At 34.0% G+C, this 24,084-nt stretch overlaps 2 protein-coding genes across 7 annotated transcripts in view; one reads left to right on the plus strand and one right to left on the minus strand.

Annotated features, from left to right (window-relative positions):
* Window positions 1-4,610: 4,610 nt before the first annotated feature.
* On the minus strand, window positions 4,611-13,615 carry LOC123307850 (integrin alpha-PS3-like). Its single transcript, XM_044890310.1, has 21 exons — window positions 13,332-13,615; window positions 13,082-13,194; window positions 12,928-13,019; window positions 12,491-12,623; window positions 12,346-12,437; window positions 12,072-12,285; window positions 11,669-11,757; window positions 10,990-11,202; window positions 10,681-10,792; window positions 10,424-10,615; window positions 9,082-9,255; window positions 8,772-8,899; window positions 8,078-8,340; window positions 7,269-7,470; window positions 6,695-6,858; window positions 6,181-6,253; window positions 5,501-5,975; window positions 5,337-5,427; window positions 4,938-5,070; window positions 4,827-4,880; window positions 4,611-4,746 (listed from the first exon to the last, which is right to left on the minus strand). The coding sequence occupies exons 1-21, from the start codon at window positions 13,529-13,531 to the stop codon at window positions 4,681-4,683; spliced, it is 3,273 nt and encodes a 1,090-aa protein (XP_044746245.1). The 5' UTR covers window positions 13,532-13,615; the 3' UTR covers window positions 4,611-4,680.
* A 1,877-nt stretch (window positions 13,616-15,492) lies between these two features.
* LOC123307532 (galectin-4-like) overlaps window positions 15,493-24,084 on the plus strand; it is a 28,623-nt gene continuing 20,031 nt past the window's right edge. For 3 of the 6 annotated variants that reach the window (XM_044889883.1, XM_044889885.1, XM_044889886.1), the window contains exons 1-4: window positions 15,495-15,696; window positions 15,753-15,841; window positions 15,903-16,113; window positions 16,458-16,694. In XM_044889883.1, the coding sequence (XP_044745818.1) occupies window positions 15,673-15,696; window positions 15,753-15,841; window positions 15,903-16,113; window positions 16,458-16,694 (561 nt within the window). In that variant the 5' untranslated portion in view covers window positions 15,495-15,672. Of the gene's footprint in view, window positions 15,697-15,752; window positions 15,842-15,902; window positions 16,114-16,457; window positions 16,695-18,173; window positions 18,354-20,651; window positions 20,861-24,084 lie in introns of those variants that run through there. The other 3 variants (XM_044889884.1, XM_044889887.1, XM_044889882.1) reach the window with 3 other exon arrangements.

Raw genomic sequence — 24,084 nt, forward strand, 5'->3', positions numbered from 1 at the left:
TTGTAGGATACAAAAGTAAAAGTAGTAGGTAATTTGGCTTACATTTTAAAGTTCCAATCAAGAAGCAAGATTAAAATTATGTCAGTGAAAACTTGAGAATCATAAATGTAATTCCATGATTTTAAGGCTTTTTTGTTACAGGGCTGAAGATTATTTATATTTTTCTTGTAGCAAATGGTAGGTAAGTAGGAAATTTCTAAAAAACTCGCAATAATTATTCCCTTTTAAAACCTCTTTTTTTAATCCTCGGTTAAAGCATTTTGAAAATTCTTCAACATAACTTGAGTCGGCATTCATAATAGGTACTCACTTTGATTGTTCACTTAATGTGGAAAGTGGCAAAGCCTGTGGTGCGACAGCATTTTGTTGCACAGCCACTTCTTTTTCTACTGGTATCGAAGATACTACCACTATGATTCCTAGTAGAAGGAGGACCACCTTAAAACAAACAACAGGATTGACACTTTGACATTAAAATATTACTAAAAAGAAATAAACGATATGGGAATTTATGAGAACACCGTTGAAAATATCCTACAACATTTGTTGGAAATTTGCATCAAAAAAGGTGTAGTTGACATTGCAATCGGTGTAGGTGCAAGACGTGCAATTATCAGTTGAATCGAAGATGATTTTCAATGTAGCACAAAAAAATTTTCACGAACTTTTGGCCCCACCCTGGTTTCCACGAAAAAAATTATAAACTACCTTTAATTTGCAATCTTTAGGGGCTGCTTAGAAAGTAATTTGTATGAAAGACTCGGACTATTTTTTGACAAGGAAACACCCCTTAAATTTTCAAGCAAATAATCATTCACACCCCGTATACAAAATGGTGCTTTTCCCTTGAGTATCTGATATGTTACTTTTTTGTGCTCATGTTTATTTTTGATTGTGATAGATAAATATTATCAGATAACACCCATAACGGATATAAGTGCATGTACAGTGTGGCGTATCCAACGAAAAACTGATATAGTTTGAGGGTCATGAATGTGTACCTAAATATGAGTAAATCCAGCGTTTTGACTATAAGGTTTCTTGTTTTCAGCGAATTTCAACCATCAGAGAAGCAGCAAGTCCATTGGGTTATCAAGTAAGGATAAAATTGTCGAAGATGCCATCTACATAAATTTTAATCGATTTATTTCTTATACAGGGTGAATCAAGGGTGGGGACCAAAATTAATAATGCCAATATCTTGGGAACTATAAGAGATGTGGTTTTGCGGTTTTGAAAGGTCGATAGGTGATATTTGCTTCTGAAATTTCCCAGAAAATGTAAGAGTAAGGTGCTATATTACGCCCTATAGTTTCCAAATGAAATATTGGATATGTTGTTCCTGTTATCTTTTCCTGAAATCTAAATTGAGTGTCGTTCAAATAGAGCCTAAGTTAATGAATCCCAGGTTATGTTTAAGGAAGTAACTAAGATGTCTAAAACACATCTTAGAAGTAACCGATTGTTTTTCTATAGAGAAAAGTTTATTCACCTCATCATCAGGTTCATAGAAAAATGACCTGAACAAATTTTGTGGAATAGAAAGGGTTTCTGATTTTTTTCTTCTTACCAACATTGATTGTGATATATTTCGAATAACACAAAATTATATTCTTAATTTTTAAATTGCTCCTTCTAGCGGAAAACTTCGATCTTAAAAATTGTTCAAATCATATTTTTCCCCTGATTTTATAGTAGGTACACACGTTTTTCGAGATACAGCCGATCGCTACCCTTAATGATTCACTCTGTATATCATAGTTTCCGAGACAATTGCAGAATTGCTGGAAGAAAGACAAACAAATTTTAAATTCTTATTTTCCAAACTTTACTTTTTCATCATAACCCAAAATTAGTTTATTTCATCCTTATGTGGGGATAATAATTATTGACAACAACATTGATCCAATTTTTCCACTATTTCTACTTACTGCGTATTTCATGTTGTTTCTTCGCTGTGTTATAATTTTTTTCACGACTGATCTGTAGTCCTGTACCGATATCCTTTTTATAAGAAGTCTTCAAGTAACTCATTATCACATTATCTATTAATGGTAACATGAAAGAAAAAATTACAAATTCAAATGTGGCAGCCCTTCACCCACAATAGGATCTTCTCACACATGATCTGCTAAACTTTTCCATTATTCATTAACAATAATCACCTTTGTGTAGGCAGTGTTATTGAACACGGCCTGATTTATATAGACATTCTTGTTGAGGTGATTTGAATGACACGTGGAATTTGGATTTATGGGATAAGATTTCAATCGAAGTTTTCACGATATCGATCAAGAAAATTCCTTAGGTACCGGAAAAAGAAAAATCAGGATAAGGTGCTGATCATTTGTCAGAATCTGTTTTTGAACTTTTCACAAAGTAGCTGCCTCAAGTTTCTATTCTATAAATTTCGTAACTTGTTTTCGAATGTTTTCCTCTTGACTGCATTTCCTGTGTACTCAATATTTACCTCTTCTACAGAGGACCTTACAAAATCGTACCAAATCAGATGTAAAAAAAATTCCTAGCCTAGGCTAGGAATGAAAGAAAAAGGAAAGAGACAAATGTGAAACTTTCTGATTATTCCGATTTGTCTGTACAGAAATAACTGATACTGAATAAATACATTGTACCCACTCAATTTTGAAAAAACGTATGAATAATTTTCAAGTAGATATTCATAGAAAACGTTTATCGCCAGTTTTTCCATATTGTTGAACTTTATTGGATTTCTCAACAGGAGACTAGGCTTTGATGACTAAAAAAAGTCTTATCTGATCAATGGATTTTCCCATTATGTAATTGACGAACAAGATAATTCAATAATCTCCAATTCACAAATTCGTTGATGAAACAACTAACAATGTTTTTTAAAAAATTGTGAAAATACCGACATTTTCTAGTCTCAAAATGAAATCAATTTTCGGGGTTCAAACAAACTGGTTATTGTTGAAAAAAGGAGATATAAAATGAGAACAGAACATTTAGAAGAGTTTTTTTTCTTCTTCTTCTTCTTCTTCTTCAAGGACTCAAGGAGTCCATGTTACCATAAGAAATGGATGTTGTGTTATCCCTAATTCTAATGTTCAACAGTTCCACTATTGCTCCAACAGCCCAAGGAACAACTATCAAGTTCCATTTCCTTCAAATGTTAATTAAATATGGGGCTCAAAGATCAAAGATTATTATAGAGTCATAATCTTTGATGAGGCTAGTTATTGTACCAGTCGCCAGACTCGGCTGTTTCATCCCAAGGGCCAGGCATACAAGAACGTCTCTCAATGAGCCAAGACGGTTCAAGTGCTCATTCAAAAATCATAACCCATTCAGGTACTTAACTGACCCAGTGTTGCTTGATATTTTTGAAAATCAACATATCCAAACAAGTTGAAAACTGTTACTTTAGCTGTAAAATAACGTTCGTGTTGTAATTTGAGCATCATGATTGGAGGATGAATGAGAGGTTTAAAAATAACTCAATATATTCGATCGTTTATGCGGAAAATGTATCTTCGATAAGATACTCAAGTTCAATATTTTTCGTGTAATCTACTGATACCGTAGATAAGGTCTCCCATGGCTATTAAAGGTGAGAACATAACACAATTACTAATTCTGGCGAGCTGACGCACTAACATTGCAGCTTGTCAAGCGTGAAACAGCATTCTACCCTACTTCAACAAGATTTTTGGTTATTGTGTATCCAGAACATCATCCAATCCAAAATGTCAGACCACGATGATGGATGCTGCTGTGGGTGTTGCGATTGTTGCGATTGCTGCGGATGCTGTGAGTGCCTGAAGAGTATTCTGTGCTGCGTCGGTATATACGAACTTTTCTCATGTTTTGTAAACCGTGATGGCGATAACTGATTCAGATTCGAAACACTGATTTTTATATTCTTGAATTCTTGGCGTGCAAGTACCATCAAATATGTATGATTATAGTGGATTTTTAATCAAATTTTTTCAAGTAAATGGAAAAATAAATATTTTTTATTGATATCAAATCTTTTATTAGGTACTGTTGAAGGTAAGGTAAGTAAATTTTCATTAAAAAAATCATCTGACATCATTTACTGAGGGAGTAACAATGAGCACAATTCTCTGTAATTTTCACGATATAGGTACCAAACTGATGAGTTCATCTCTGTGAAGCTTCTGTTTTCAACAGACCGCTAACTTTATATCTTATGAGTAACATACAGAAGTAAAAGTAGATATTTGGCTTTCATTTTGGTGTTTCGAGCAAAAAGCAGCATTAAAATTATATATACCTATCTTTAGAAACTTGAGAATCATAAATGTAATTCTTTAGATTTTAAGGCTTTTTTGGTGCAGGACTGAAGATTATTTACATGAGTGGATTATAGATATTTTTCTCGCTCTTACGTTAGGTAAGTATGAAATTCCTGAAAAACACGAAATAATTGTTGTTGTTGTTGATGATTTTTAATGTAGCGCAAAAAACTGTCTTTTGGACACTCCTTGATTTCCGCGAAAAAAAATTGAAATTGCCTTACATTTGTCATCTTTATGGGGTATATCTAAGCAGGGACTGCTAAAATAAGATTTTATATGATCTAAGATAAGATTAAAAAAACAGAAAAATAATATAAAAAAATATTTATTGCAACCTCCTCTTAAATCAATCTACAATCGAAATATAAATGAGTCTTCTTTATTCAGCATCTGGTGCATTGTCTTCATTTTCAGCACCGTTGGTTTTTCCATCGTTGTATACAGTCTGGAAAACAGACAAAAACAAAATAACTATGACTTGGAAGGTTTTTCTTTTGGCAATGTTTCTAAGTGAACAAAACTCACCTGGGCCTTCAACTGTTCTAATTCCTCTTTCTTAGCTCTCTTGAAGAAACCAGCCTGAAATTAAAATTATAATTAAGATTTTATTTTCAAATTTCCAAATACAAAATTCACCTTCGTTAGACCAAGAGTGAGTAGTAGCAAAAGCAGCAATCCTAATACCACTGAAACTATTATAATCCATGTATCAATCTTTTTCTTGTTGGTATCATTCAGGAAAATGCTACTAACAACTGCCATATCAGGCCTGAAAAATTAGAAAAGTTCAATCAACAAGTTCAATGAAAAACCTCATGCATAAATCGAATAGAAAAAATTGATTTATTCTTTGGATTCTATGAATTAGAAGATTTTCTCCCAAATATTCGTTTGAAAGTCAAACAATGAACACATTTTGGTACATAGTTATGAGTTTATACTCTAGATTTTTTTAAAATAAGATCTCCCAAGAAATTATGTTTTCCTATTTGTTTAACTAAGTGTTACTAGAACTTTTTGAAGCTAAGTGCATACCTTGTGCCGCTCTGCTTAAGGTTTGGAGGATCTTTTATCGTAACTACTCCAGTTGTAGAATATTTGATGATTGCATTTTTCGGAAGGAACCCTAAAAATTTAAACAATTAGCTACCTTCTGCACCGTTATCATGTTTAACATAAAATTTCGTTTTTTTACTCACCTGTTATATTCTTGACGTCAAGGAGAAGCCGAAGTTGAAGGACTGCCGAATTTTTGGTTCCCTCAAATGGTCCAGCCGATCCATATATCCTACCGCAAAGAACATCTTCCCTTTCGCAATTTATTTCATAAGTAGTAGTGCCAATGAATCCCTTCTCCACACTGTCTCCCTGAAGATTTGCTGTGTTCAACTCCAACCGAGTGTCGTTCTGCAGTACCTCTATTTCCGACGTATCAACCTGTCTTTTCTCCCTTATTTCCTTTATCTTATCCGAGCCTATGCCCTCCGAAGATTCGAATTTGTTCACGACCAAAATGGGCAGTTCACTCTCGAAGATCAAGGACTGTCCTTCAAGGAGACCTACAGGCTGATACAGGGATATGAAGGTCACATTTTCTGTTTTTGTCTGTATGGCGTAAGGGATGTAGAGCTGGAACGCTATGGTAGTCACAGGACTCAAACCGAGTTTGCCGATCTGAAAAAAAATTAGGGCTAATATTGAAGCAAAAATTTTCTTCTCGCGTATTTCACAAAAGCTCGAAAATTTAGTAGAACATGTATCTATTTATAATTTGAAATGATATTTTATCTTTCAAGTTTTAATTTGAGGCGAGAGTAGAACATCTCATTTTTCCATTCCATAAACCGTACCGAAATTTTGGAAAAACTGCACTTCTTACCAAATAGGTCTGCTCGAATTCCACCTTTGAATTTGATTCGTTCCCGTATGAATAACTCTGCTCGCCAGATTTGCTGTGAAAAAACAGTTTTATTTTTATTATTTGAAATGCAATAACAGTTGAAGTAAACACCTATGAACGCAAATAACTTCACAAAGAAAAAATTCACTTCCCAAAATGAAGACAAACACATAAATGAAAAAAAAAAAAGATTTTGGGATATAGGAGACATGTTAAAACAGCACTTGTCCAGAGAATGTTTCTCCATCATCAAAGACTGTCCAACCCATTGGTGGTAGGGCTATTGAACATATAGCTCTTGGAAGACATGCCACTTGGAAAAAGAGTATATGAACATCGCCAATCCCTGACCAAAAAGTTCTATTGGCCCAAAACGCACAAATCTACGCATCAAGAAGGCTTCTTCTCAAACACAGAAGGTCCAGCTTATATAGAAGATTATTTCTCAATTGAATATTTTCAGACCTTTTGAACACAGGAACTCATAACTTACCCAGAAATGGTGATATCAGCTTCGGTTTTCAAGTAGAATTTCACCCTTTTGAAAGCTTGGTTTTTGTTCAAACTGTTTGTGAGTACTGTCACGTTTATGTAGAGGAAATCGGTATCTATCTTTTGGTTGACATACTCCATATCAAGTTTCAGTATTTGGACTGCCTGCAATAGAAGAAAAATGGGATATAAGAAACATATGAAACTCGGACAAATAAACCTCAGGATGGCATCAAATATAAACGAAACGTTAGTGTTTCATTTGTTCTTGATACAACTTTGAAGGATATTTGACTCTGAAGAACTACAATTGTATAGGTCCTTTCGTTTGCATAAAAAGTGTAGCACTTTTCTACACTCGATTTCAGTATTCGTTTGCTGCTTGAATTTACACCAGTTTAGAGGAGGTGTAGTTTATCTACATCTCCTTCTGACTATGTGTAGATAAACTACACCTCCTCTACACTGGTGTAAACGTAAGGACCTAATATGTCTGGAAAAGTTTTGGTTTTTCGAATTCGATCGGACTGTTTGGTTGAGAGTTTTTTAATGGATTGTTCTCAATTTATATTTACCGTTTTTCCTTCTTCAAGGGGATTAGCTAGAGGACATTTGATCCTCGTTCGATTTTGTTCACATAGGGTGGGCCTTTTCTTGAAACTCAATTCCTTTGGTAGGTCGACCTGAACATTGAGAAGATATGCCTTCTCTCCGCTATTACTAACTTGTATTTCTAATTCTATCACATTTGTCGAACCACGTATGAAGGTGTCGGTTCTGAAATGTATAAAATTATGTTTTTAAATCTTCAATTGCTGGTGGATACCTACATTGAGATTCAAATTGATTCTGAAGAAAAAAGGGTAACAATAACAAAGATTAGATTGTCTAGGCTATCTGAGCATAAATACAGTTTCTTCAATAATTGGTAGCCAATATTTCATCCCCATATTCTATAATAAAAAATATTTGGCCAGACTCAAATAATTTTTTTTCGCAGAATGTTTAAAATTTGAAATTGAAAATTTAAATCAGGTAGGTAAAAAACTGGGGGCGCAGTATTTTTCAGTTACACATTCTGCAAAGAAGCCAGTTTATTGTACTCAAAAAACAAAGGTACTCTTCCCCTTTCAACAGAATCTAAATTAATTGTGGAATTTTACTGAATTAATTCGAGCTTTATGTAGAAAACAGTTTTCAGACGAAACTGACTGAAATTTTCAATCTCTTCACCTTCACAGTTTGAGCTGCTAATTACCAAGAGTCATACTATATTTCATGATTTTTGCAGAGGTAATAAATAAATAGATAGAAAAAAACTGATGATTTCTGATCGTAGAATACTGTGGTGAATTATTGACCACTACCATAAAGCAATAATTACCTATTGCCCAGTACGATGAATGAAGAATTGAAGCTCAGTTCCGAGAGGCAAACATTATCATTTCCACAGCCAAGAGTGAAAGGAATTGATTCTTCTACAGTTTGTCTCGATCTGAATTTATCGTAAACGCCACACCGCATGCAAAAATTGTCACTACCTTGGGTGGAGTTGCTCACTAAAACGTTACCTGCTTTTGGCTTGTTTTCTACGAAGTAGTGTGTCACAGCCAGGGTCAAAGGGTCATAAGCATTAGGTAGAGATTTCTGAAAGGACAATTGCATGACAGATTTGAATGAAGCACATTACATTTTTGGTACTGAATTGTCGATTCACTGTGAATGTATAAATTCGTATAATACAAGTGAAAGAAGTGCTTTTTGGAAAGGATTACTTCTGAATATTTTTTATCGTGTTACTTCGAAAGTGAATCTACCTTGAAGTTAGATCTTGGGGCTGGTTTGTGTAGCGTAACTAAGAACTAATGCCTAAGACACAAATAATCCAATTGGCAAAGGGTATTCACGTGATCTAATTCCCCCATTACATTGATGGTTTCTTTATTAGGTCTTAGAAAGCCAAGAACCCACCATTAGATCTGCTTAGCAAGTTGTTGGGGAGATCCTCATGAAATTTGGGATTTTACCTACTCAAAAAAATTATATTCTTTGAATTCATCCTTATATATAGAACTCACTCGTAATTTTATTCTTAGTTCCTCACACTTCGGTTGAGACTTCTGCAGTTCGAACGGTTCTGTCTCTTCTTTACCGAGTAAATAAGCCCTCTTGTAATTCTCATCCACAACAATTTTCCTCGTTATTCCTATGAGAAATGAAATTAAAATTGCAAAGTGTAGTTTCCTATTGAAGTCGATTTGGGTACAACTTTTATTCTAGGTGCATTAAATATTATAAGAAGTGTAATGAAAGAAAACCTCTATCCGTGTTTTGGATCTTCTGAGCTATAAATTCAAAACTCCTATTCGAATCCAAATGAATACGTACTTATTTTATCCATTCCTCCATAGGCGCTAAATTCGTGACATAGATAAACGGTGAATTCATCGACTTGGGTTGAGATAGCGTTAGGTTTTCTGGCAAAATAACTATTGACAATAACTAAGGGTCTACTCCTCAAAAGTACAACATGTCCTGATTGATAAGCTCCTACTGCAATATCTGAAAAAAAAAATACATACTGAGAAGAAAGAAGATGATGTCCACCGAAATTGTTAAAATCGAGAAATTGGAGTATCGAGCCATCATCAAGTACCTGTATTTAAATGGATTAAGTGGTAAGCAGATTTACGAAGATATGCTCAATAATACCCTTGATGATCAATGTCCTTCGTATGCGACAGTGAAAACTTGGACTGCAAGCTTTAAAAGAGGTAAATTTTCCATTGAAGATGATGACCGATCGGGAAGGCCAGTTTCTGTGTCAGTCCCCGAAAATATCGATGCAGTTCATGACATGATTTTATCAGACCGTCGAATTGGACTAAAAAGAATATCTGAAGCACTGAATATTTCATACGAACGCGTTCATCATATAGTTCACGACAATTTGGACAAAAATTGCTGCAAAATGGATCCCCAAATGTTTGAATGTTGACCAAAAGCGTGCAAGGGTAGAAGCATCGCGTTCGATCTGTGCTCGATTTCAAAACGATGTAGACTTCTTAAGCCGAATTGTTACTATGGATGAGACTTGGGTACATTTCTACGATTCAGAAACAAAGCAACAATCGATAGAGTGGCGACACTCTGGTTCTCCAAGACCTAAGAAGTTTCGTGTCCAAAAAATCTGCTGGAAAAGTTCTTGCTTCAGTTTTTTGGATAATGATAGAACAAAAACCGGAGATTACTATTCGACTATTCGATTACTGACCACTCTACGGGAGAAAATTGAAGAGAAAAGACGCAGAAAGCTATCCAAAGGTATTTTGTTTTGGAAGGACAACGCCCCTGCACACAAATCTCATGTTGCCATTGAAAAAAATTCGTGATTTAGGGTTTGAATCACAAGAACAGCCCCCTTATTCACCAGATTTGGCTCCAGCCGATTATCATCTCTTTCCTCAACGGAAAAAAGTTTAAAAGGACGTAATTTTTCTTTCAACGAGAAGGTTATAGAATATGTGCGGAGGTCTGGTTTGCAGAGCAAGAAGAAACATTTTTTTTTAATTTCTAGAGACGTTGCAGGTTCCCTGTAATAAATGTATCCAATTAAGAGGAGAATATGTTGAGTAATATAATAAAATATTTTGACATTGAAATTTCGTTTGTTTCTATAGTAGACTAAGAATTTTTTAATATATCCTCGTATTATCGATGTATTGAATACCTTTATATCCATTAGCATCTATATCTGCTGGCTTTGATATACTCATTCCAAAACCCCTGATATTTGGAAGGAAACTCTTCCCAACAATTTTCTGTACTGGATTAGAATCTATACCGTAAGATTCCAGGAGACCTTTGAAAATATACACAACTCCTGAGCCCTCTTCTGCGTAAGGGGCAGCAACTGCAACATCTGAAAATAAGAGGTCGATTAAACGGACCTCAATATACGAAAATAAGTTTTTAAAATTAACTCACATCTGTTACCATCCCTGTTCATATCCCCTAGATACGTAATAGCAGCCCCAAATTGTCCATTGGTTTGAGTCCCATCGATGGACTTACCAATCACAGGATCTTGGAGTGAGCCCTATAAACATGAATAAATAACTACGGACATTCTTCTGCTGAAAGTTGAAAATCGAATAAATGTAATTCTGACTTTTAATTTTTCGAATTTTCAACTGAACAAGATATATGTTTTTATTCGTCATTCTTAAGGATCATTGTTAGAAATAATGAACCTAAATTCAACATATCCTATGGAAAGTCAATTTCAGTACTTACCTTTGGACTTCCCAAGTACAAATACATCCTCCCTTCATTATATTTGGAGCTGTGGTAGAAGGGGGCCCCAACAAAAAGGTCATCGTAGCCATCTTGATTGATATCGCCCGTTGCTAAAGCAGCCCCAAAATATTCGCCGAATTGGGAGCCCTCTTTTGTGTCTTTGACGTTCAATTTCTGGTCGTGATTGTCTCCAAATTGGCTAATGAGCACCTGCGAGAAGATGATACATGGATTAGAGCTATACTAAGTTACTAAGTGACATAGAGAACAGAGCACCCAGTATTTTCGTATCTATACATTACTAATGAATATTTGAACGTTTTGTAAGATAAAAGTATTCTCCATATTTTCTCGTATAATGCGCTGTTTTCGAGTAATTTGATGTTCAAAAATAAAAAGTATCTGTGAAATTTGAAAAACAGATATGTAGTATCTAGTTATTCTGAAGTGAATTTTGTTTCTTCAGGTGTGGCATAGCTCATAATGAAAACTTAAAATTCCTATATTTTTTTATCAGGGCCGAATCGGAAAAAATGGTATAGGAAAAAAGTGTTTCTTTTGTTTGACCTCAAGAATCTACTGTTAAAATATTTGTACGAGTCAAAGACTCATCCTGTATATTTTTGCTATTAATGCAATAACACCCATTCGACTCAAATAACTGAGGTTTACTTACTTGACCACGATAATTTTGTGATCGAGGTGCTCCTCCAGCGTATAAAAGCTGATTCCTAGAGTAGTAATATCCAGATGTCACGGAATATCCTGGAAATATTTTTTATGTGAACTACTTTTGTGAACTTTCATAACCACATCATAAAGCTTTTTATGAAAAAATTTCGTTAATATCTTTAGTTTTTAATTGTTTTTCGGAAAACATAAATTGCTCATTATGTTTTCATTCTACCAAGGTGTAATAATTCAATTTCAACAGTAAATTTTTTATCATTAACAGGAATTCCTGCTCAAGATTTGAAATTTGTTGGTTCGAAGGAAAATCAACCAGACTGATAATTCAAATATTAACAACACTACTGCTACTTCGACTTTGGCTCATGTTGTTTACGAATTCTCCTCACCAAAGAGACCAAACGCGAACAAGCTTCCACTCAGCCTTGCGTTAGCGATGTTAACATCATTCAGAACCTCTGCAGGATCTTCTTCTAAACCGTTGAAAAGTCTGTATTTGTTAGCTACTGGACTCTCATCTTTGAACTGCCTATCCCTGTATATCATGGTTGTCCCTTTCCAATTGAAAACTCCTGGTGCACCAATGTACATTTCCTTCTGGAGCTGTTAAATATTGAAGGTGAACATTTCATGAGTTCATAAAAAATTAAATATCAATTTCACCTCAGGCATATGAACGGATATTCCAGCTTCCCCTTGACCCCAGTTGTAAACAGATTCGTTTGTGGTTCTATCCTTGTAAATGTAATCGGAGGCTGCAACAGAAAAAAAAATTAGATAGGGAATGAGGAGTGACCAAGAGTCTCACTTGTTCCAAGCAAGGGCAATCTTTTATGGTATTGGTCACTGTTCAGGGTCGACCAATAGCAAGCGCCTAGCATTCTGTAATCGAGCTCCCTTCGAGAATCCTTGTAGACGTTTATCCATCTTGGGGCACAGACCTGCACAGAGTGTCGCAATGAAACAATGAAAACAAAGTCGGGAAATGAATTCGAAAAATTGCTCCTCTGTTATATTCGAAGAACTTATTATATCTCATCCCTTTACCCCTTTTTGAATTTCGAGGGTTTGGGATGCTGGGCAAAGATATCAGATAGCAGATTTGGTTATATCTGATAAATAGACAAGTTGAGGGTTAATGCAGATAGGAAGTTCTATAATAGGATCATGAAACTTTTGGCAGTTTTTAGAGAACTTCAGGAATACTTCCATAAAGTGCAATATGCTTAAGAGACTTCAACTCACCACAGTCCTGTTGTATTTCAAATTAACATCCATAGTAGCTCCAATCCACGCATCATCAAATTTATTATTGTACCTAGCGGTAGAACTACCCTCTGAAGACAAATTAATAATAAATACATTTAGTTGATAGTCAAAATTTACAGAATTTCCATACCTTTATCGATCTCTATATATTTACAAGGATTGGGAATGGAGCATCGAAAAATAATTCCTGGATTTCTGTACTGAAGGGAGGGACTGTTTCCTCTAGGTGCTCCAATTTGTAGCCTGAAATAGATCAAGATCATTGGGTAACATTGTAGTAGATACCTTCAGTGTTTAAAGAAGTGCAAGCTAATAGTTAATCAAGAAGAATTGAAAATGCGGGGCCATACTGTAAGGTTTGTAAGCTCTCTTTCACTCACCAAGCTGAGTTAATAGAATCTCCAGGAATAAGTAACACAGATAAACCAAAGAAACTAGTCTTCTCGGACGGATTCACGTATTTCACATATTTCGTTTGGTCCAAGTATATAACAGGATTATTCGTGTCTATGTTGAAGCTCGAAACTTGAAAAATCACTAATACTAGATAACATAAAAAATGTATATTTTCAGTCCCCATCTTTCGCGTATAAATTAAGTTATTAAGATAGTTTACAGATCCATGATTCAGTTCAAACTGTCGATGTAGATTATGAGGTATATAATTTCCCAGCCGACAGGATATGGTCAGATAGCAAAAGGAAATATGATGTAGACATGAGTAAATATCAAATAGTGAGGTTTATATTTGTGTATTTCGTTTTTACGGAATCTGCTGATATCTTGATTAGTCATTCAAAAATTTGATAGATTCTGAAGTTATTCAATGAATTTCACAGCCAATTAAAATATTCTATATTGGAATAAAATGTGTTAACTAATCGCAACAAGGCTGAACTTATTTGAATCAATCAGGAGCAAGTACATTTCAAAAGAACTTGAGGAAAATTCATACATCTGCAGAAAATATTTGATCAAAAGCAACAAACATTGTCTAACGTTTCAGTAATTGCAAAATCTTGAAAATATTACACCTCCCCATTTAAACCAAACCAATTTGAAAAAAAATTTGAAGCAGTGAGCCTTGGACCCGTAAGTTGCTCTAACACATTATATAGAGCGATTTTGTATGAGTTCGCCACAGACTTCAAAGCGAATAAAATGTAATATAGCCTGGAAATTCCAAATAAAATTTATAGGAAGTTAACCATTACTAAATTTCATCGTGGAGTCAAAAACCCTATAGTTCCTCCAGAGAGTAAACAAAATCTACATCTCCCGAAAAGCAAACTGTAAAATTTTTGGAGATTTAAAATTTTGGTTCTGTTTATAACTTGTAATACACGCTATTGTATTGTGCGCTGCCTATCTTCTACTACCTAGGATGGATAGCTACCCGCAATATACACTTTGTGTATTATGGGTTGACGAATAGAATTTAAAAAGCAACTTTTTTTCCAGGGCACTCAAACAAACAATTTTCCAAAAATATTCTTGACAATCAATTGATGTATTTTATTTGTTCATTGATTCTCATCTTCTAAATATTTTTTTTTTTTGAATGTTGGAACGAATAAAATATTCTCCTAGGAGTTAGAAACAATTCAATTCCCATGCATATTATCTTAGTTGGGAAAAGTTTCCAAATCCTCTTGATAACATTTGCATGATTACTCATTATCAACAGTTGGTACCTTCATTATCAGCAACGTTCAGCGAAACCAAATGCCAAAAATGTATCTAGATAAAATCCCCCGTTTCTATCTGAATTGTTTCATTCTGATCTATTATTGTACATAATTTTGGCAAGATGGAGCTGAAAAACTGCATCCAAAACACAATGTCGAATGTTGTTAACTATTGCGTAATAATCTGAGTCTGTACTTCTTACAGTTTAATTGAACAATTAAGACAACAATTGACCCATGACCATGAACTGTAAAAGTAAGGTATTTCTCTCCCACAAAAATGTTACGATGAAATCATTTTCTTGGAGCCCTTATTTCGTGGAATTTTGAATTTACTGGAGGAAAAAGGGAATTTCCTTCTCCATCATGACGTCATTGAACCCCTTTCAGTTCGATTCACGTCAACAAGGCGCGAGTTTTGCTACGTAGCAGGAGCAGGAACGGACAAACAGTACTTGGAAATGAATTTATAAAGCTGCTCATGCACTACATGTTTTGCTCTTACATTTCAAGGCCGAACGTAATGATTGCATAATTATGAAAAATTATGTGATAAACACAGAATGTCTTCGAGGATAGAACTGAAAATTAGGGAAAAATTCAGAAAAACTAGATTTCTTGAAGAATTACCAGACATGTTTTCCTCATCTTCGAAGTATCATTGAAAATTAGATGAGCTTTAACAAGGTGTTCAGCAGAATAAATATTTCTGATTGAAAAAACAAGATATATTTTGTAACTTTTAGGTAAGATTTTTAATAAAAATTTGTCTCGAGTAAAACCGACACTGGATTGATACCTTTAAGCCCAGTGCTTGCGCCGAATCGCTCGTCACGACGAGTACATCCCCGGCTTAGCCCCATCCTTCTTCTGTCTGCCGCTGAAATACTCTGCGGAAAAATATTGCGATATAGGACTTATAGGAGTTGATAATTCTGCCATTCGCTAGTGAAGATTATTGTTCATCCTACAAATTTTGTGTTTTGGAAGTTATTCCTTTATTTTTCTTTGTTGTTAACGATCAAGGAGCACCATGGCTGCACCGATCGTAAATCCAGTAAGTAGAGTGAAAATTCGAAGGGAGCCCCCAAAATTTAATATTATCAATTTCAGCCTACCCCTTTCACAACGATAATTCCTGGAGGGTTTTTCCCCGGTAAAATGATCCGAATTCGAGGATTCGCTCCAATGCACGGTCAAAGGTAACTACTAAATAATAATTAGCCTATGCAATGGTATTTAATCAATGTTTTTTCATTTCAGGTTCGATATAAACCTTCAGACTGGACCAGGAGGCGAAATTGCTGGAGAAGATGTGGCACTTCACGCTTCAGTTAGATTAACAGAGGGATACATTGCCAGAAATACTTTCCAAGGAGGATGTTGGCAGGAAGAATTGGGTGATGGTGGAATGCCCATCCAATTGGGTCAAAGATTTGAGTTCCTCCTCTTGTGTGAGGCCTTCGACTACAAGGTTAGATTGTTTGTGATATTTGGTGGCCCACCAATTTCTTGCTTATTTATAGCATTAATCACTCAGTCAAGGTCAATTTAACATTTGCTCTCATTACCAAATGTAATCTGCATCTAGCACACTTTCAACAAATGATTAATGAAATGAAGATGCTTAAGAATTCTCAAAACAGTCATTCTTTTAAAATCTTAAGGCATCTCATAATTTTCATTGTATAGGTATTGGAAATGAATAATATTCAAATTTATTTAAAATTTCCAATTGTTACACCTTCAAAGTTATCCTTAAAAAACTGGATTTTTGACAGTTATTCATCTAGATTCACAAATCTTCTCTTGTTATAGATTGCTGTGAATGGCCAGCATTTCTGTAGTTTTCCTCCGAGGGTCCCTTACAATAGAATTACTCATCTTCTGATTGAAGGTGATGTACAACTGGAAATGATTTCTTGGGAGGGTAGTGGAGCTAGTGCTCCACCAATGAACGAACCTCCCAAGTATGGAGATGCTATAGCTCCTCCACAGTACACACCACAACAAACTTATGTGCAACAGTCGGCCCCCATGCCCCCACCAGGAGCGGTGAGTACTCGATTATTTGTACCTGGCATGTCAAGAATGCAATTTTCTTTTGTTGTGAGAATTTGTCCCTGATGCTTGCTAAATTTCCCAAAGTATGCCCAGCTATTAATTTTCAAGCATGAAAAATTTTAGTGACATCATCATTTCTATTCCATCTTCATGCAGTAGCATTTATTCATTTGCATGGAGAACTTGTGGATTGTTGACTTCACCTAAAACTTGAAGTTACAAGCTATTCTAGGAAATATGAAAATTATGCTAAATTGTTTCATTCTAGTAAAACATTATATTTGAGTTCATAAACGAATATATACCGAACTGAATCTCCAAGGATCGCTATGCTAAAGTAGTTTTTGAATTATTCAGTTGTGAAAAATAATTAACAATCGTTGAACTTTTGAGTTAGCTCACACTTCACCCACAGGAAAAACTGTGGAGCAATGCAGCTTTAATCACAAGATTCCCTCCTTTTTCTTCATTCATTGCACCTCACTTTCCATGTCCCAATGTCTACATCTACTCTTATAATATATTATTATTTTCGCCCCATATGAGAATTCAAAAAATCATCTCTTCAATTGAAGAATGAATTATTTTTTTCACAGAAAGTTTTTCATCATATTGTGTTGGTTGAATTTACAACAATCTTGATAAAAAAATAAGGATGGTTGAATTTTTATGTGTTTGTGACAGTTCATCTTCTAGTTTGAATTTGACTTTTGGAGGCGGTGCAGAAAATGAAAAATCCAAAGATATTCTGTTGAAATTATTTCGTCATGAGTAATTTTTGGTGTTTATCTCTTGTCTTGGTTATTGCACATATTCCTGCATATTTTCTTCAAGTTGTCGAAAAAATACTATTTTGAGTGTTGAATGATGAAACATCTGTTTTAAGTTCCACATTTTCATATTCCTACTATTGAGAATCATAAGAGGAATTTTTACATGGACGTATTAGGGAGACTTATTAAGTTGCACTTTATGTTTGATTTATTTCTTATTAAGTCCTCGAAAAATTCATTTTTGTATGAAAATCTCTTGGATTTTAGGTTTCTTCGCTTAATGCCAACAGTTGTATAGGCTGAAGTATCATATAAAAATTATAGAGGAAATAAAGATAAGCCTTTTGAGATAAAAAGTTTCACCACAGGAAAAGTATTGCATGGATGGTGTTTGTTTCTGCGATAGTTTGGGTTAGATACGAATGAGTGGATATTTTAATTTAATAAGAGACAATGAGTCTTAAATTCAAGTCAAAATATATTCTTTGGAGTAATAACATCAGGAAATTGAATATTTTTTTTTTAAATAATACATTTCTTAGGTATAGTCAGGATATGATTAGGCAAAAGTTGAGAAACTGTGTATTCTAAATTACGGAAATATATTTTTTTCTACCTAATTATTGTTGAATTTAGCAAAATCCGCCCAGTTTTTTTATTGGTACATTCGATTCTAACCTCGTTTTTTCTTTTCTAGTACCAAGGGCAAGGATATTATAGATACTAAGATGATTGATTTTGAACAGAAATTACTATACAATTAATCAAGAGATCTGATATTTTATGGCTGCTTCAATATGCTGCTTCGATTAACAGTTGATTTATTATATTACATATTCTATTCTTATTCTGGTTATAATAAATTTTCTTCATATTAGCAGAGAAGAATTGTTATTTGTACCCACCCAAAGTAGTTTATAGAGTTTGGCTGAGAATTTTTTTATATGCATTCATCTCCATAACACAGTGAAACAATAAGGATATTGACTAACACTAAATCCACACCAAAAAATAATTTTTTCATATTGAACTTTGTGGAAAACATTTTCCGAAAATTAGGAAAGCAAGCATTTCAGAAGATTATGTAGAAGAAAAATGTAATGCATAAATGATTAAAAATTAATTGGGATTGTGGAAGTTGAAACAGAGGTTTTATTTTTTCTTCATGTCATGAATGGAGATCATGTAAGATGTAGATATAATAAATTAAATAGGGGAAGAATTTCATCAAATTTGAGGTTGGATGGATAATTTCTTTTTTCATTCATGGGCGTCGCTAAGTAGTGGCAGGAGGCGAGATAGTTCCCCCTCCTTGAAGAATCGACTCTAAATTCGTCATAAAATACGAAAATCACAGGAGTTTTGTTTTGTCACCCCTCCTCTCAGCAGGGCTGATTTTTTTTGCCCGCCCCCTAGCCTAATTGCTGGCTAAGCCCCTGTCTTCATTTGAGAGGTTCCATATTTCCCTATAGAACTCTTTCAGTTGGAAGAAATCTTTTTTTAGTCAAGGTAAAACTGGTCGAATTTTTCTTGGTGAGTTGTAACAAAAATATTTTCATCTGCAGGACTATCTCCATAATTTTCTGCATGGCTTAGTAATTTCTTAGCTTTGGATTCGATTTTTTTGTCACAAACACAAAATACAATGAAAGTGGTCCTAGGGTTGTCGAATTTATTTAATAATAATAGTATAATAGTAATAGTTAGAAGTCTATTATGTAATGTCGGTTACTAATGAGGCAGAAAACGATATTTTTTCATGTGTTGACATCCTTTACCTAGTGAATCAATTTAACGTGAAAAATTGGAAATAAGCTTTTAAGGTAAGTACATAGATGAAATAATACTTGATATCAGTATCTGTTAGGAAATATTATACAGTATGCCTACAAACTGAAGATAGGTTTTACTCCCCAGGGAAGCTCTCATATACAGAGTGAGTGAAAAGTAACGCTCAAAATTTGTATGTACTTTCGGTATTTACTATTTTTTAGGAAAATATTAACAAAACAACAGGAAATATAACAGGACGAACAGGTCAATTTTCATTTTAATTTTTTCATAAAGCCTGTACAGTTTCCCTAATTTTAAGCCTCGACTTTTGAATTATCCTCAGTAACATAAAGTCTAATCATTTCTAGCACAAAAATTCCTGTCATTTAAAGAACTCAACTATCCCTACCCCTCATAGAAGGTGCATGAGAAACTCGTAAATTTTACATGAAAAATTGGGTAATTAAAATAAAAATTGACCTGGTCGATCATTTTTTTACAAAGTAATGAGTAAATAAGGAAGAAATTAATTTTGGCGTTACTTTACTAACTTGAATTATTTTGGGACTTTCTATGCTTGATTACGACTTGATTCAAAAGTATTTGAAAAATTTCTCGGTACTGTCCAGCTCTGGCTATATTTCTGTACATAGTTGTGCAATTATTTTGCTTTATGGTTTCGTGATCGTTGTGTTCAGCACACTTCTCGTGGAAAAAGGAATATGACATAAATAAAGAAGTACAAATGTGGGGAATCTACGTTTAATATAAGTGTACAAAACAAGCCCTGTACATTAATCATTATCGCTCTATCGCGGTGTTTTCATTCATAAGTTAATTATGATGTCACTGTTATGTGACACTTGATATTGCAATGTTTTTTGCCAGTTATTAGTTAGATACTTGGGTATCTCACATGAGTCACATGAGGCGTATTACCACATATTATCTTATTACTTTTTGGTATTGCCATATAATTGTGTGAAAGAAACGTTAGAAAAGGAATAGGAAAAAATAGATATTAAAATTATTCAACTAGACATTTCTAGGTCCAAAATATTTCAATATTTTTCCCTATGATCTTTGACTCTATTAAAAGTAATGACACTGTGTCTCTTCGTATATCGTATACGATGAATATGAAAATTGAAGCAGTGGAACTTCTGCGAGTTAAGTTCTAAACACTTCCGAATACCGTGACATATTGCAGTGCACTTTATTAGTTATAGTGTTTGTCCGATACTGCCTTTTCCATGTATTAATTGTACTTCTACTATCATGTCATTTAAAACTGAGCACTCTCTGCACCGGTCCCAGCATGCATAAATGTTACCTGTAAAAGAATCTGAAAGAATAAACTCTATTTGTGTTTAAAGTTTTCAAACTCTGCTTTTCGTTGTAGGTTACTAATAGATGGTCACAAGAACGGCGAAAGAAATGTTTGATTATCTTCGCTATAATATCGTTGATTATGGTTGTCATTTTTGGCGTTTCTGCTTATATGATGCAACGCAATATTAGGGCACAAACGAATGGTGAAAAGAAATGGTTTCATGAACAAACTGACAGAATAATCATTGAGGAATAAAGTGTATAAGCGATAAGACAATGATATCAATGAATGGAATATGTTTTCGATGTGTCATTGTGGTCAACATAAATTTCGATTCGAAATATTGAATGTTTTTGAAATAATAACTTTTAGAATTTATTTTCATGCAGGCAAAAACTTTTTTCACGCAAAAATAGTTTTTTTTAAATATTTTAAATTTGAGATACTCATATATTAGTCGCTTCTCGATATCTGCGGATATCTAAGTGGTACTTCACGTTGAAGGAAAACTGTTATGTGCCATTATACAAATAATAATTTTTTCAATGGAATGAACATTGTGCATAAACTGATGTACTAAGTTTATAGGTAGGTTTTTATAATTTTCGTGTATTTTATGACCGTTAATTAAAAGTTGAATTCAAGAATTGATTTGTTGATTATTTAATAAATAACCTCAAAAATATTAACGACGTAATTACACAGGGTGTGAGTATTTGAGTTGTACAAATATTTTAACAGTAGGTTCTTGAGGTCAAAAGAAACACTTTTTTCCTTTACCATTCTTTCCGATTCGGCCCATATTAGAAGATGCAGCTGTTTTCATTATGATCTATGCCTGGAAACCTGACAATGAAATTTCTCTAAACTTTAAATGTACCATTTCAGCCTTGGAATTAAGCTGCTTCATTAGAAAAAAACATAAACTCACTTTTTCCATTCAATTCGGTGAACGAAGTTGTTTCAATACAATAAATTAAAATAAATAATAATAATAAATAATAAAAAAAAAAAACTTTTATGTTCACAAACCTAAAGAAATTATATTTTTTCTCAACATTCAAACTTTCTTCTTTCTTGTCAAGTTGACAAACAAAGAATACTATGTTTTAAGGATAATTCTGTGGATCTTACAGAGTCGCATTCAGCCAAAATGCCCAATTTTTCGAATTTCACAGATATTTTTCATTTTTGATTATCAAATTACTGGAAAATTGCGCATTATACGACAAAATATGAAGACTACTATTATTATCCAAAATGGTCAAATATTCATTAGGGTTCAACTTTGAAGAGTTGGGTTCTTCGTATGTATGTAAAAGGGATGTTGAAGGGAGAAGTGTCTCCTTTAGCCCTCAGTCAAAGGTCAAAGACTCACCTGCATTGCTTTGATTGGGCAAAATAATCTTGGGTAAGATTAAGAGAATTACAACCGTCTTCGTGGAACAAACTAACTGAATTCACCATCATAATAATATGTTTCATATAAATATAGTTGTGGGAGATGTATGTATAGTACCTATGCTTGTTGGTGCTTCGCTTTCGTTGATCACGTTTAAGGGCTTTAAAAAATCATTTTGTTTTGTTTTTAGGTTTTTGTTCATCCTGTTCCTGTTAGAAGTAATAGATCTCGTGCAGGCTGTTCAGCACTCGTTTTCGTTCTGATCATTCTGTTTTATGTGTTGAAAGTCATGGTCATTTCATATCGAGCCAATCAGCGTTGAATGTTTTCACGGACAGCAGACCGTACACGCCTTGCAATATTTCTGCTCAGAATAGGATAGAATAGTTTTTTCAAAATTTTCAAGTTGAAACAAATTGTGTTTTCCTAACTTTGGGATCTTTCCAATGATCTCTTCTCAATTTTCGTTCTTGAAAATCTTTAGTGACTTTTTAAATAGCACGTCCTGACTGAAGAATTTAACAGTTCCTAGTAGAATATCTACCTATAACCATTTTCCAATTATGTGTTCCAAAAAATTCGCCTTCAAATAGGCGGAAGAATTTTAAATGTTGATGTTCTGTGCTTGATACAAATGCTTGGCTTCACCATAACATTTTGTCATTGTTTTTCCAATTTGAAAAAAAACGTCAGTATGGCATTTTCTCCATATCGTTAAAGCTTAATTTCATGAGAAATATTTTGGCACACAGTACAGCGGCTCTCAAAATTCCATAGCCTTCTTGAACGAATATTTTGAACTCCTGTGAATCTCTTTGCTTGTACCCTTCGATCAATTAATACAGTACGGAAAGTGTAATGTTGTGACTGCCGGACTTTGTATTGTTGTAGGGATAGATTGCGACTTTCCTATTTTGAAGCGAAATTTTGTGAAGGTTTTTTATAATATCCTGAAATATCAGTTCTTACTTTCACGCTTTCATAATATAGGAGCTTGAATATTTTTGCAGTACATTTTTAATACAATTTTTGTGTTTTTTTATCCCCCTCCTCAAAATACAATATTTATTTGACAATTATCCAGAAGTATTCGACAAATGTGTTGTCGAGCTCCTACAATACTCCTTTTTTTGTGAAATTGTTTTTAGGTGCCAATATTCTTTCGCGGAATGCCTTTATGAGTTTACTGCAGTGTCGAATAGTTTTGGTAGCTCTTAGCGTTGGTTGACTTTGTTTAGGAAAAAACACATGAATTTAAGTGCGCCATTTCGACACTGTTTTTTATTTCAGGTAACCTACACTGTCTCAAGTCGTTGGGACCCTAATAGACGAAAGAAATGGTTGATCTATTTCGTTGTTAGCTTTCTAGTCACTTTCATACCTATATATTGGTATTACCGTAGTATAGTGGGTTAAATTGATTGAGTTACCCACTCTGAAATTGTACCATTCATTGATAATCTCCTCGTTAAGATTGAGACCAGAATGATAAGGTATATGATATTAGAGACATTTATGAATGTTTTTGAGATGTTTAAATTTCGCACAGAATTTCGTTAAATATGTCTCATTTATATATAGAAACTGCTTGTTGGAGTATATATAGTAGAAGTATATGTATATAGCAGCAGTTTCCGTGAGAATCATTCAAGAGCAAGGCCAGTAATGGCCCTATGAACTTTGAATAATCTGCATTTTTCAAAAAGAACGCACCCTACTAATTTTTTGAAAACTGGGATTCCGAAGGAAATAAAAAACTTATGTGGGTTGTACAATTGTTGCGTTCCTTTCTTGATGACATGACGATACATAAGGTTATGTTATATATTCGGCAATAAGCACGCTAATTATACTTGACAACTGATAATAAGAAAGTGCAAACAAATTGTGTCATATTCGCTCAAAATGTCGTCAGTAATTTTACTGTCCAAATTGAAGAAACCATGTACTAGTATCATACCATTCAATATTAAACCACTACAATGCCCATGCCCAATAGCCAAAAGTAAACACACCACCCAATAGGTACCATCTAGTCATGCACGAAGTGCAATCAGCAATAACCCAATTTTTGTTTGCGTTTGTCAATGCATTCTTCTA

This window comes from Coccinella septempunctata, chromosome 2 (genome assembly GCF_907165205.1).
Source record: "Coccinella septempunctata chromosome 2, icCocSept1.1, whole genome shotgun sequence".
Taxonomy (NCBI): Eukaryota; Metazoa; Arthropoda; class Insecta; order Coleoptera; family Coccinellidae; genus Coccinella; species Coccinella septempunctata.

What these genes read in the sequence shown, in the direction of transcription:
- LOC123307850 (XM_044890310.1), bottom strand. Translation starts at nt 13,531, where the DNA reads ATGGGGACTGAAAATATACATTTTTTATGTTATCTAGTATTAGTGATT. An exon ending in TGAAATACAACAGGACTGTG is followed by an intron (nt 12,624 to 12,927) that starts GTGAGTTGAAGT and finishes CACTCTGTGCAG; the next exon opens with GTCTGTGCCCCAAGATGGAT. An exon ending in TCACTCTTGGTCTAACGAAG is followed by an intron (nt 4,881 to 4,937) that starts GTGAATTTTGTA and finishes TTTTAATTTCAG; the next exon opens with GCTGGTTTCTTCAAGAGAGC.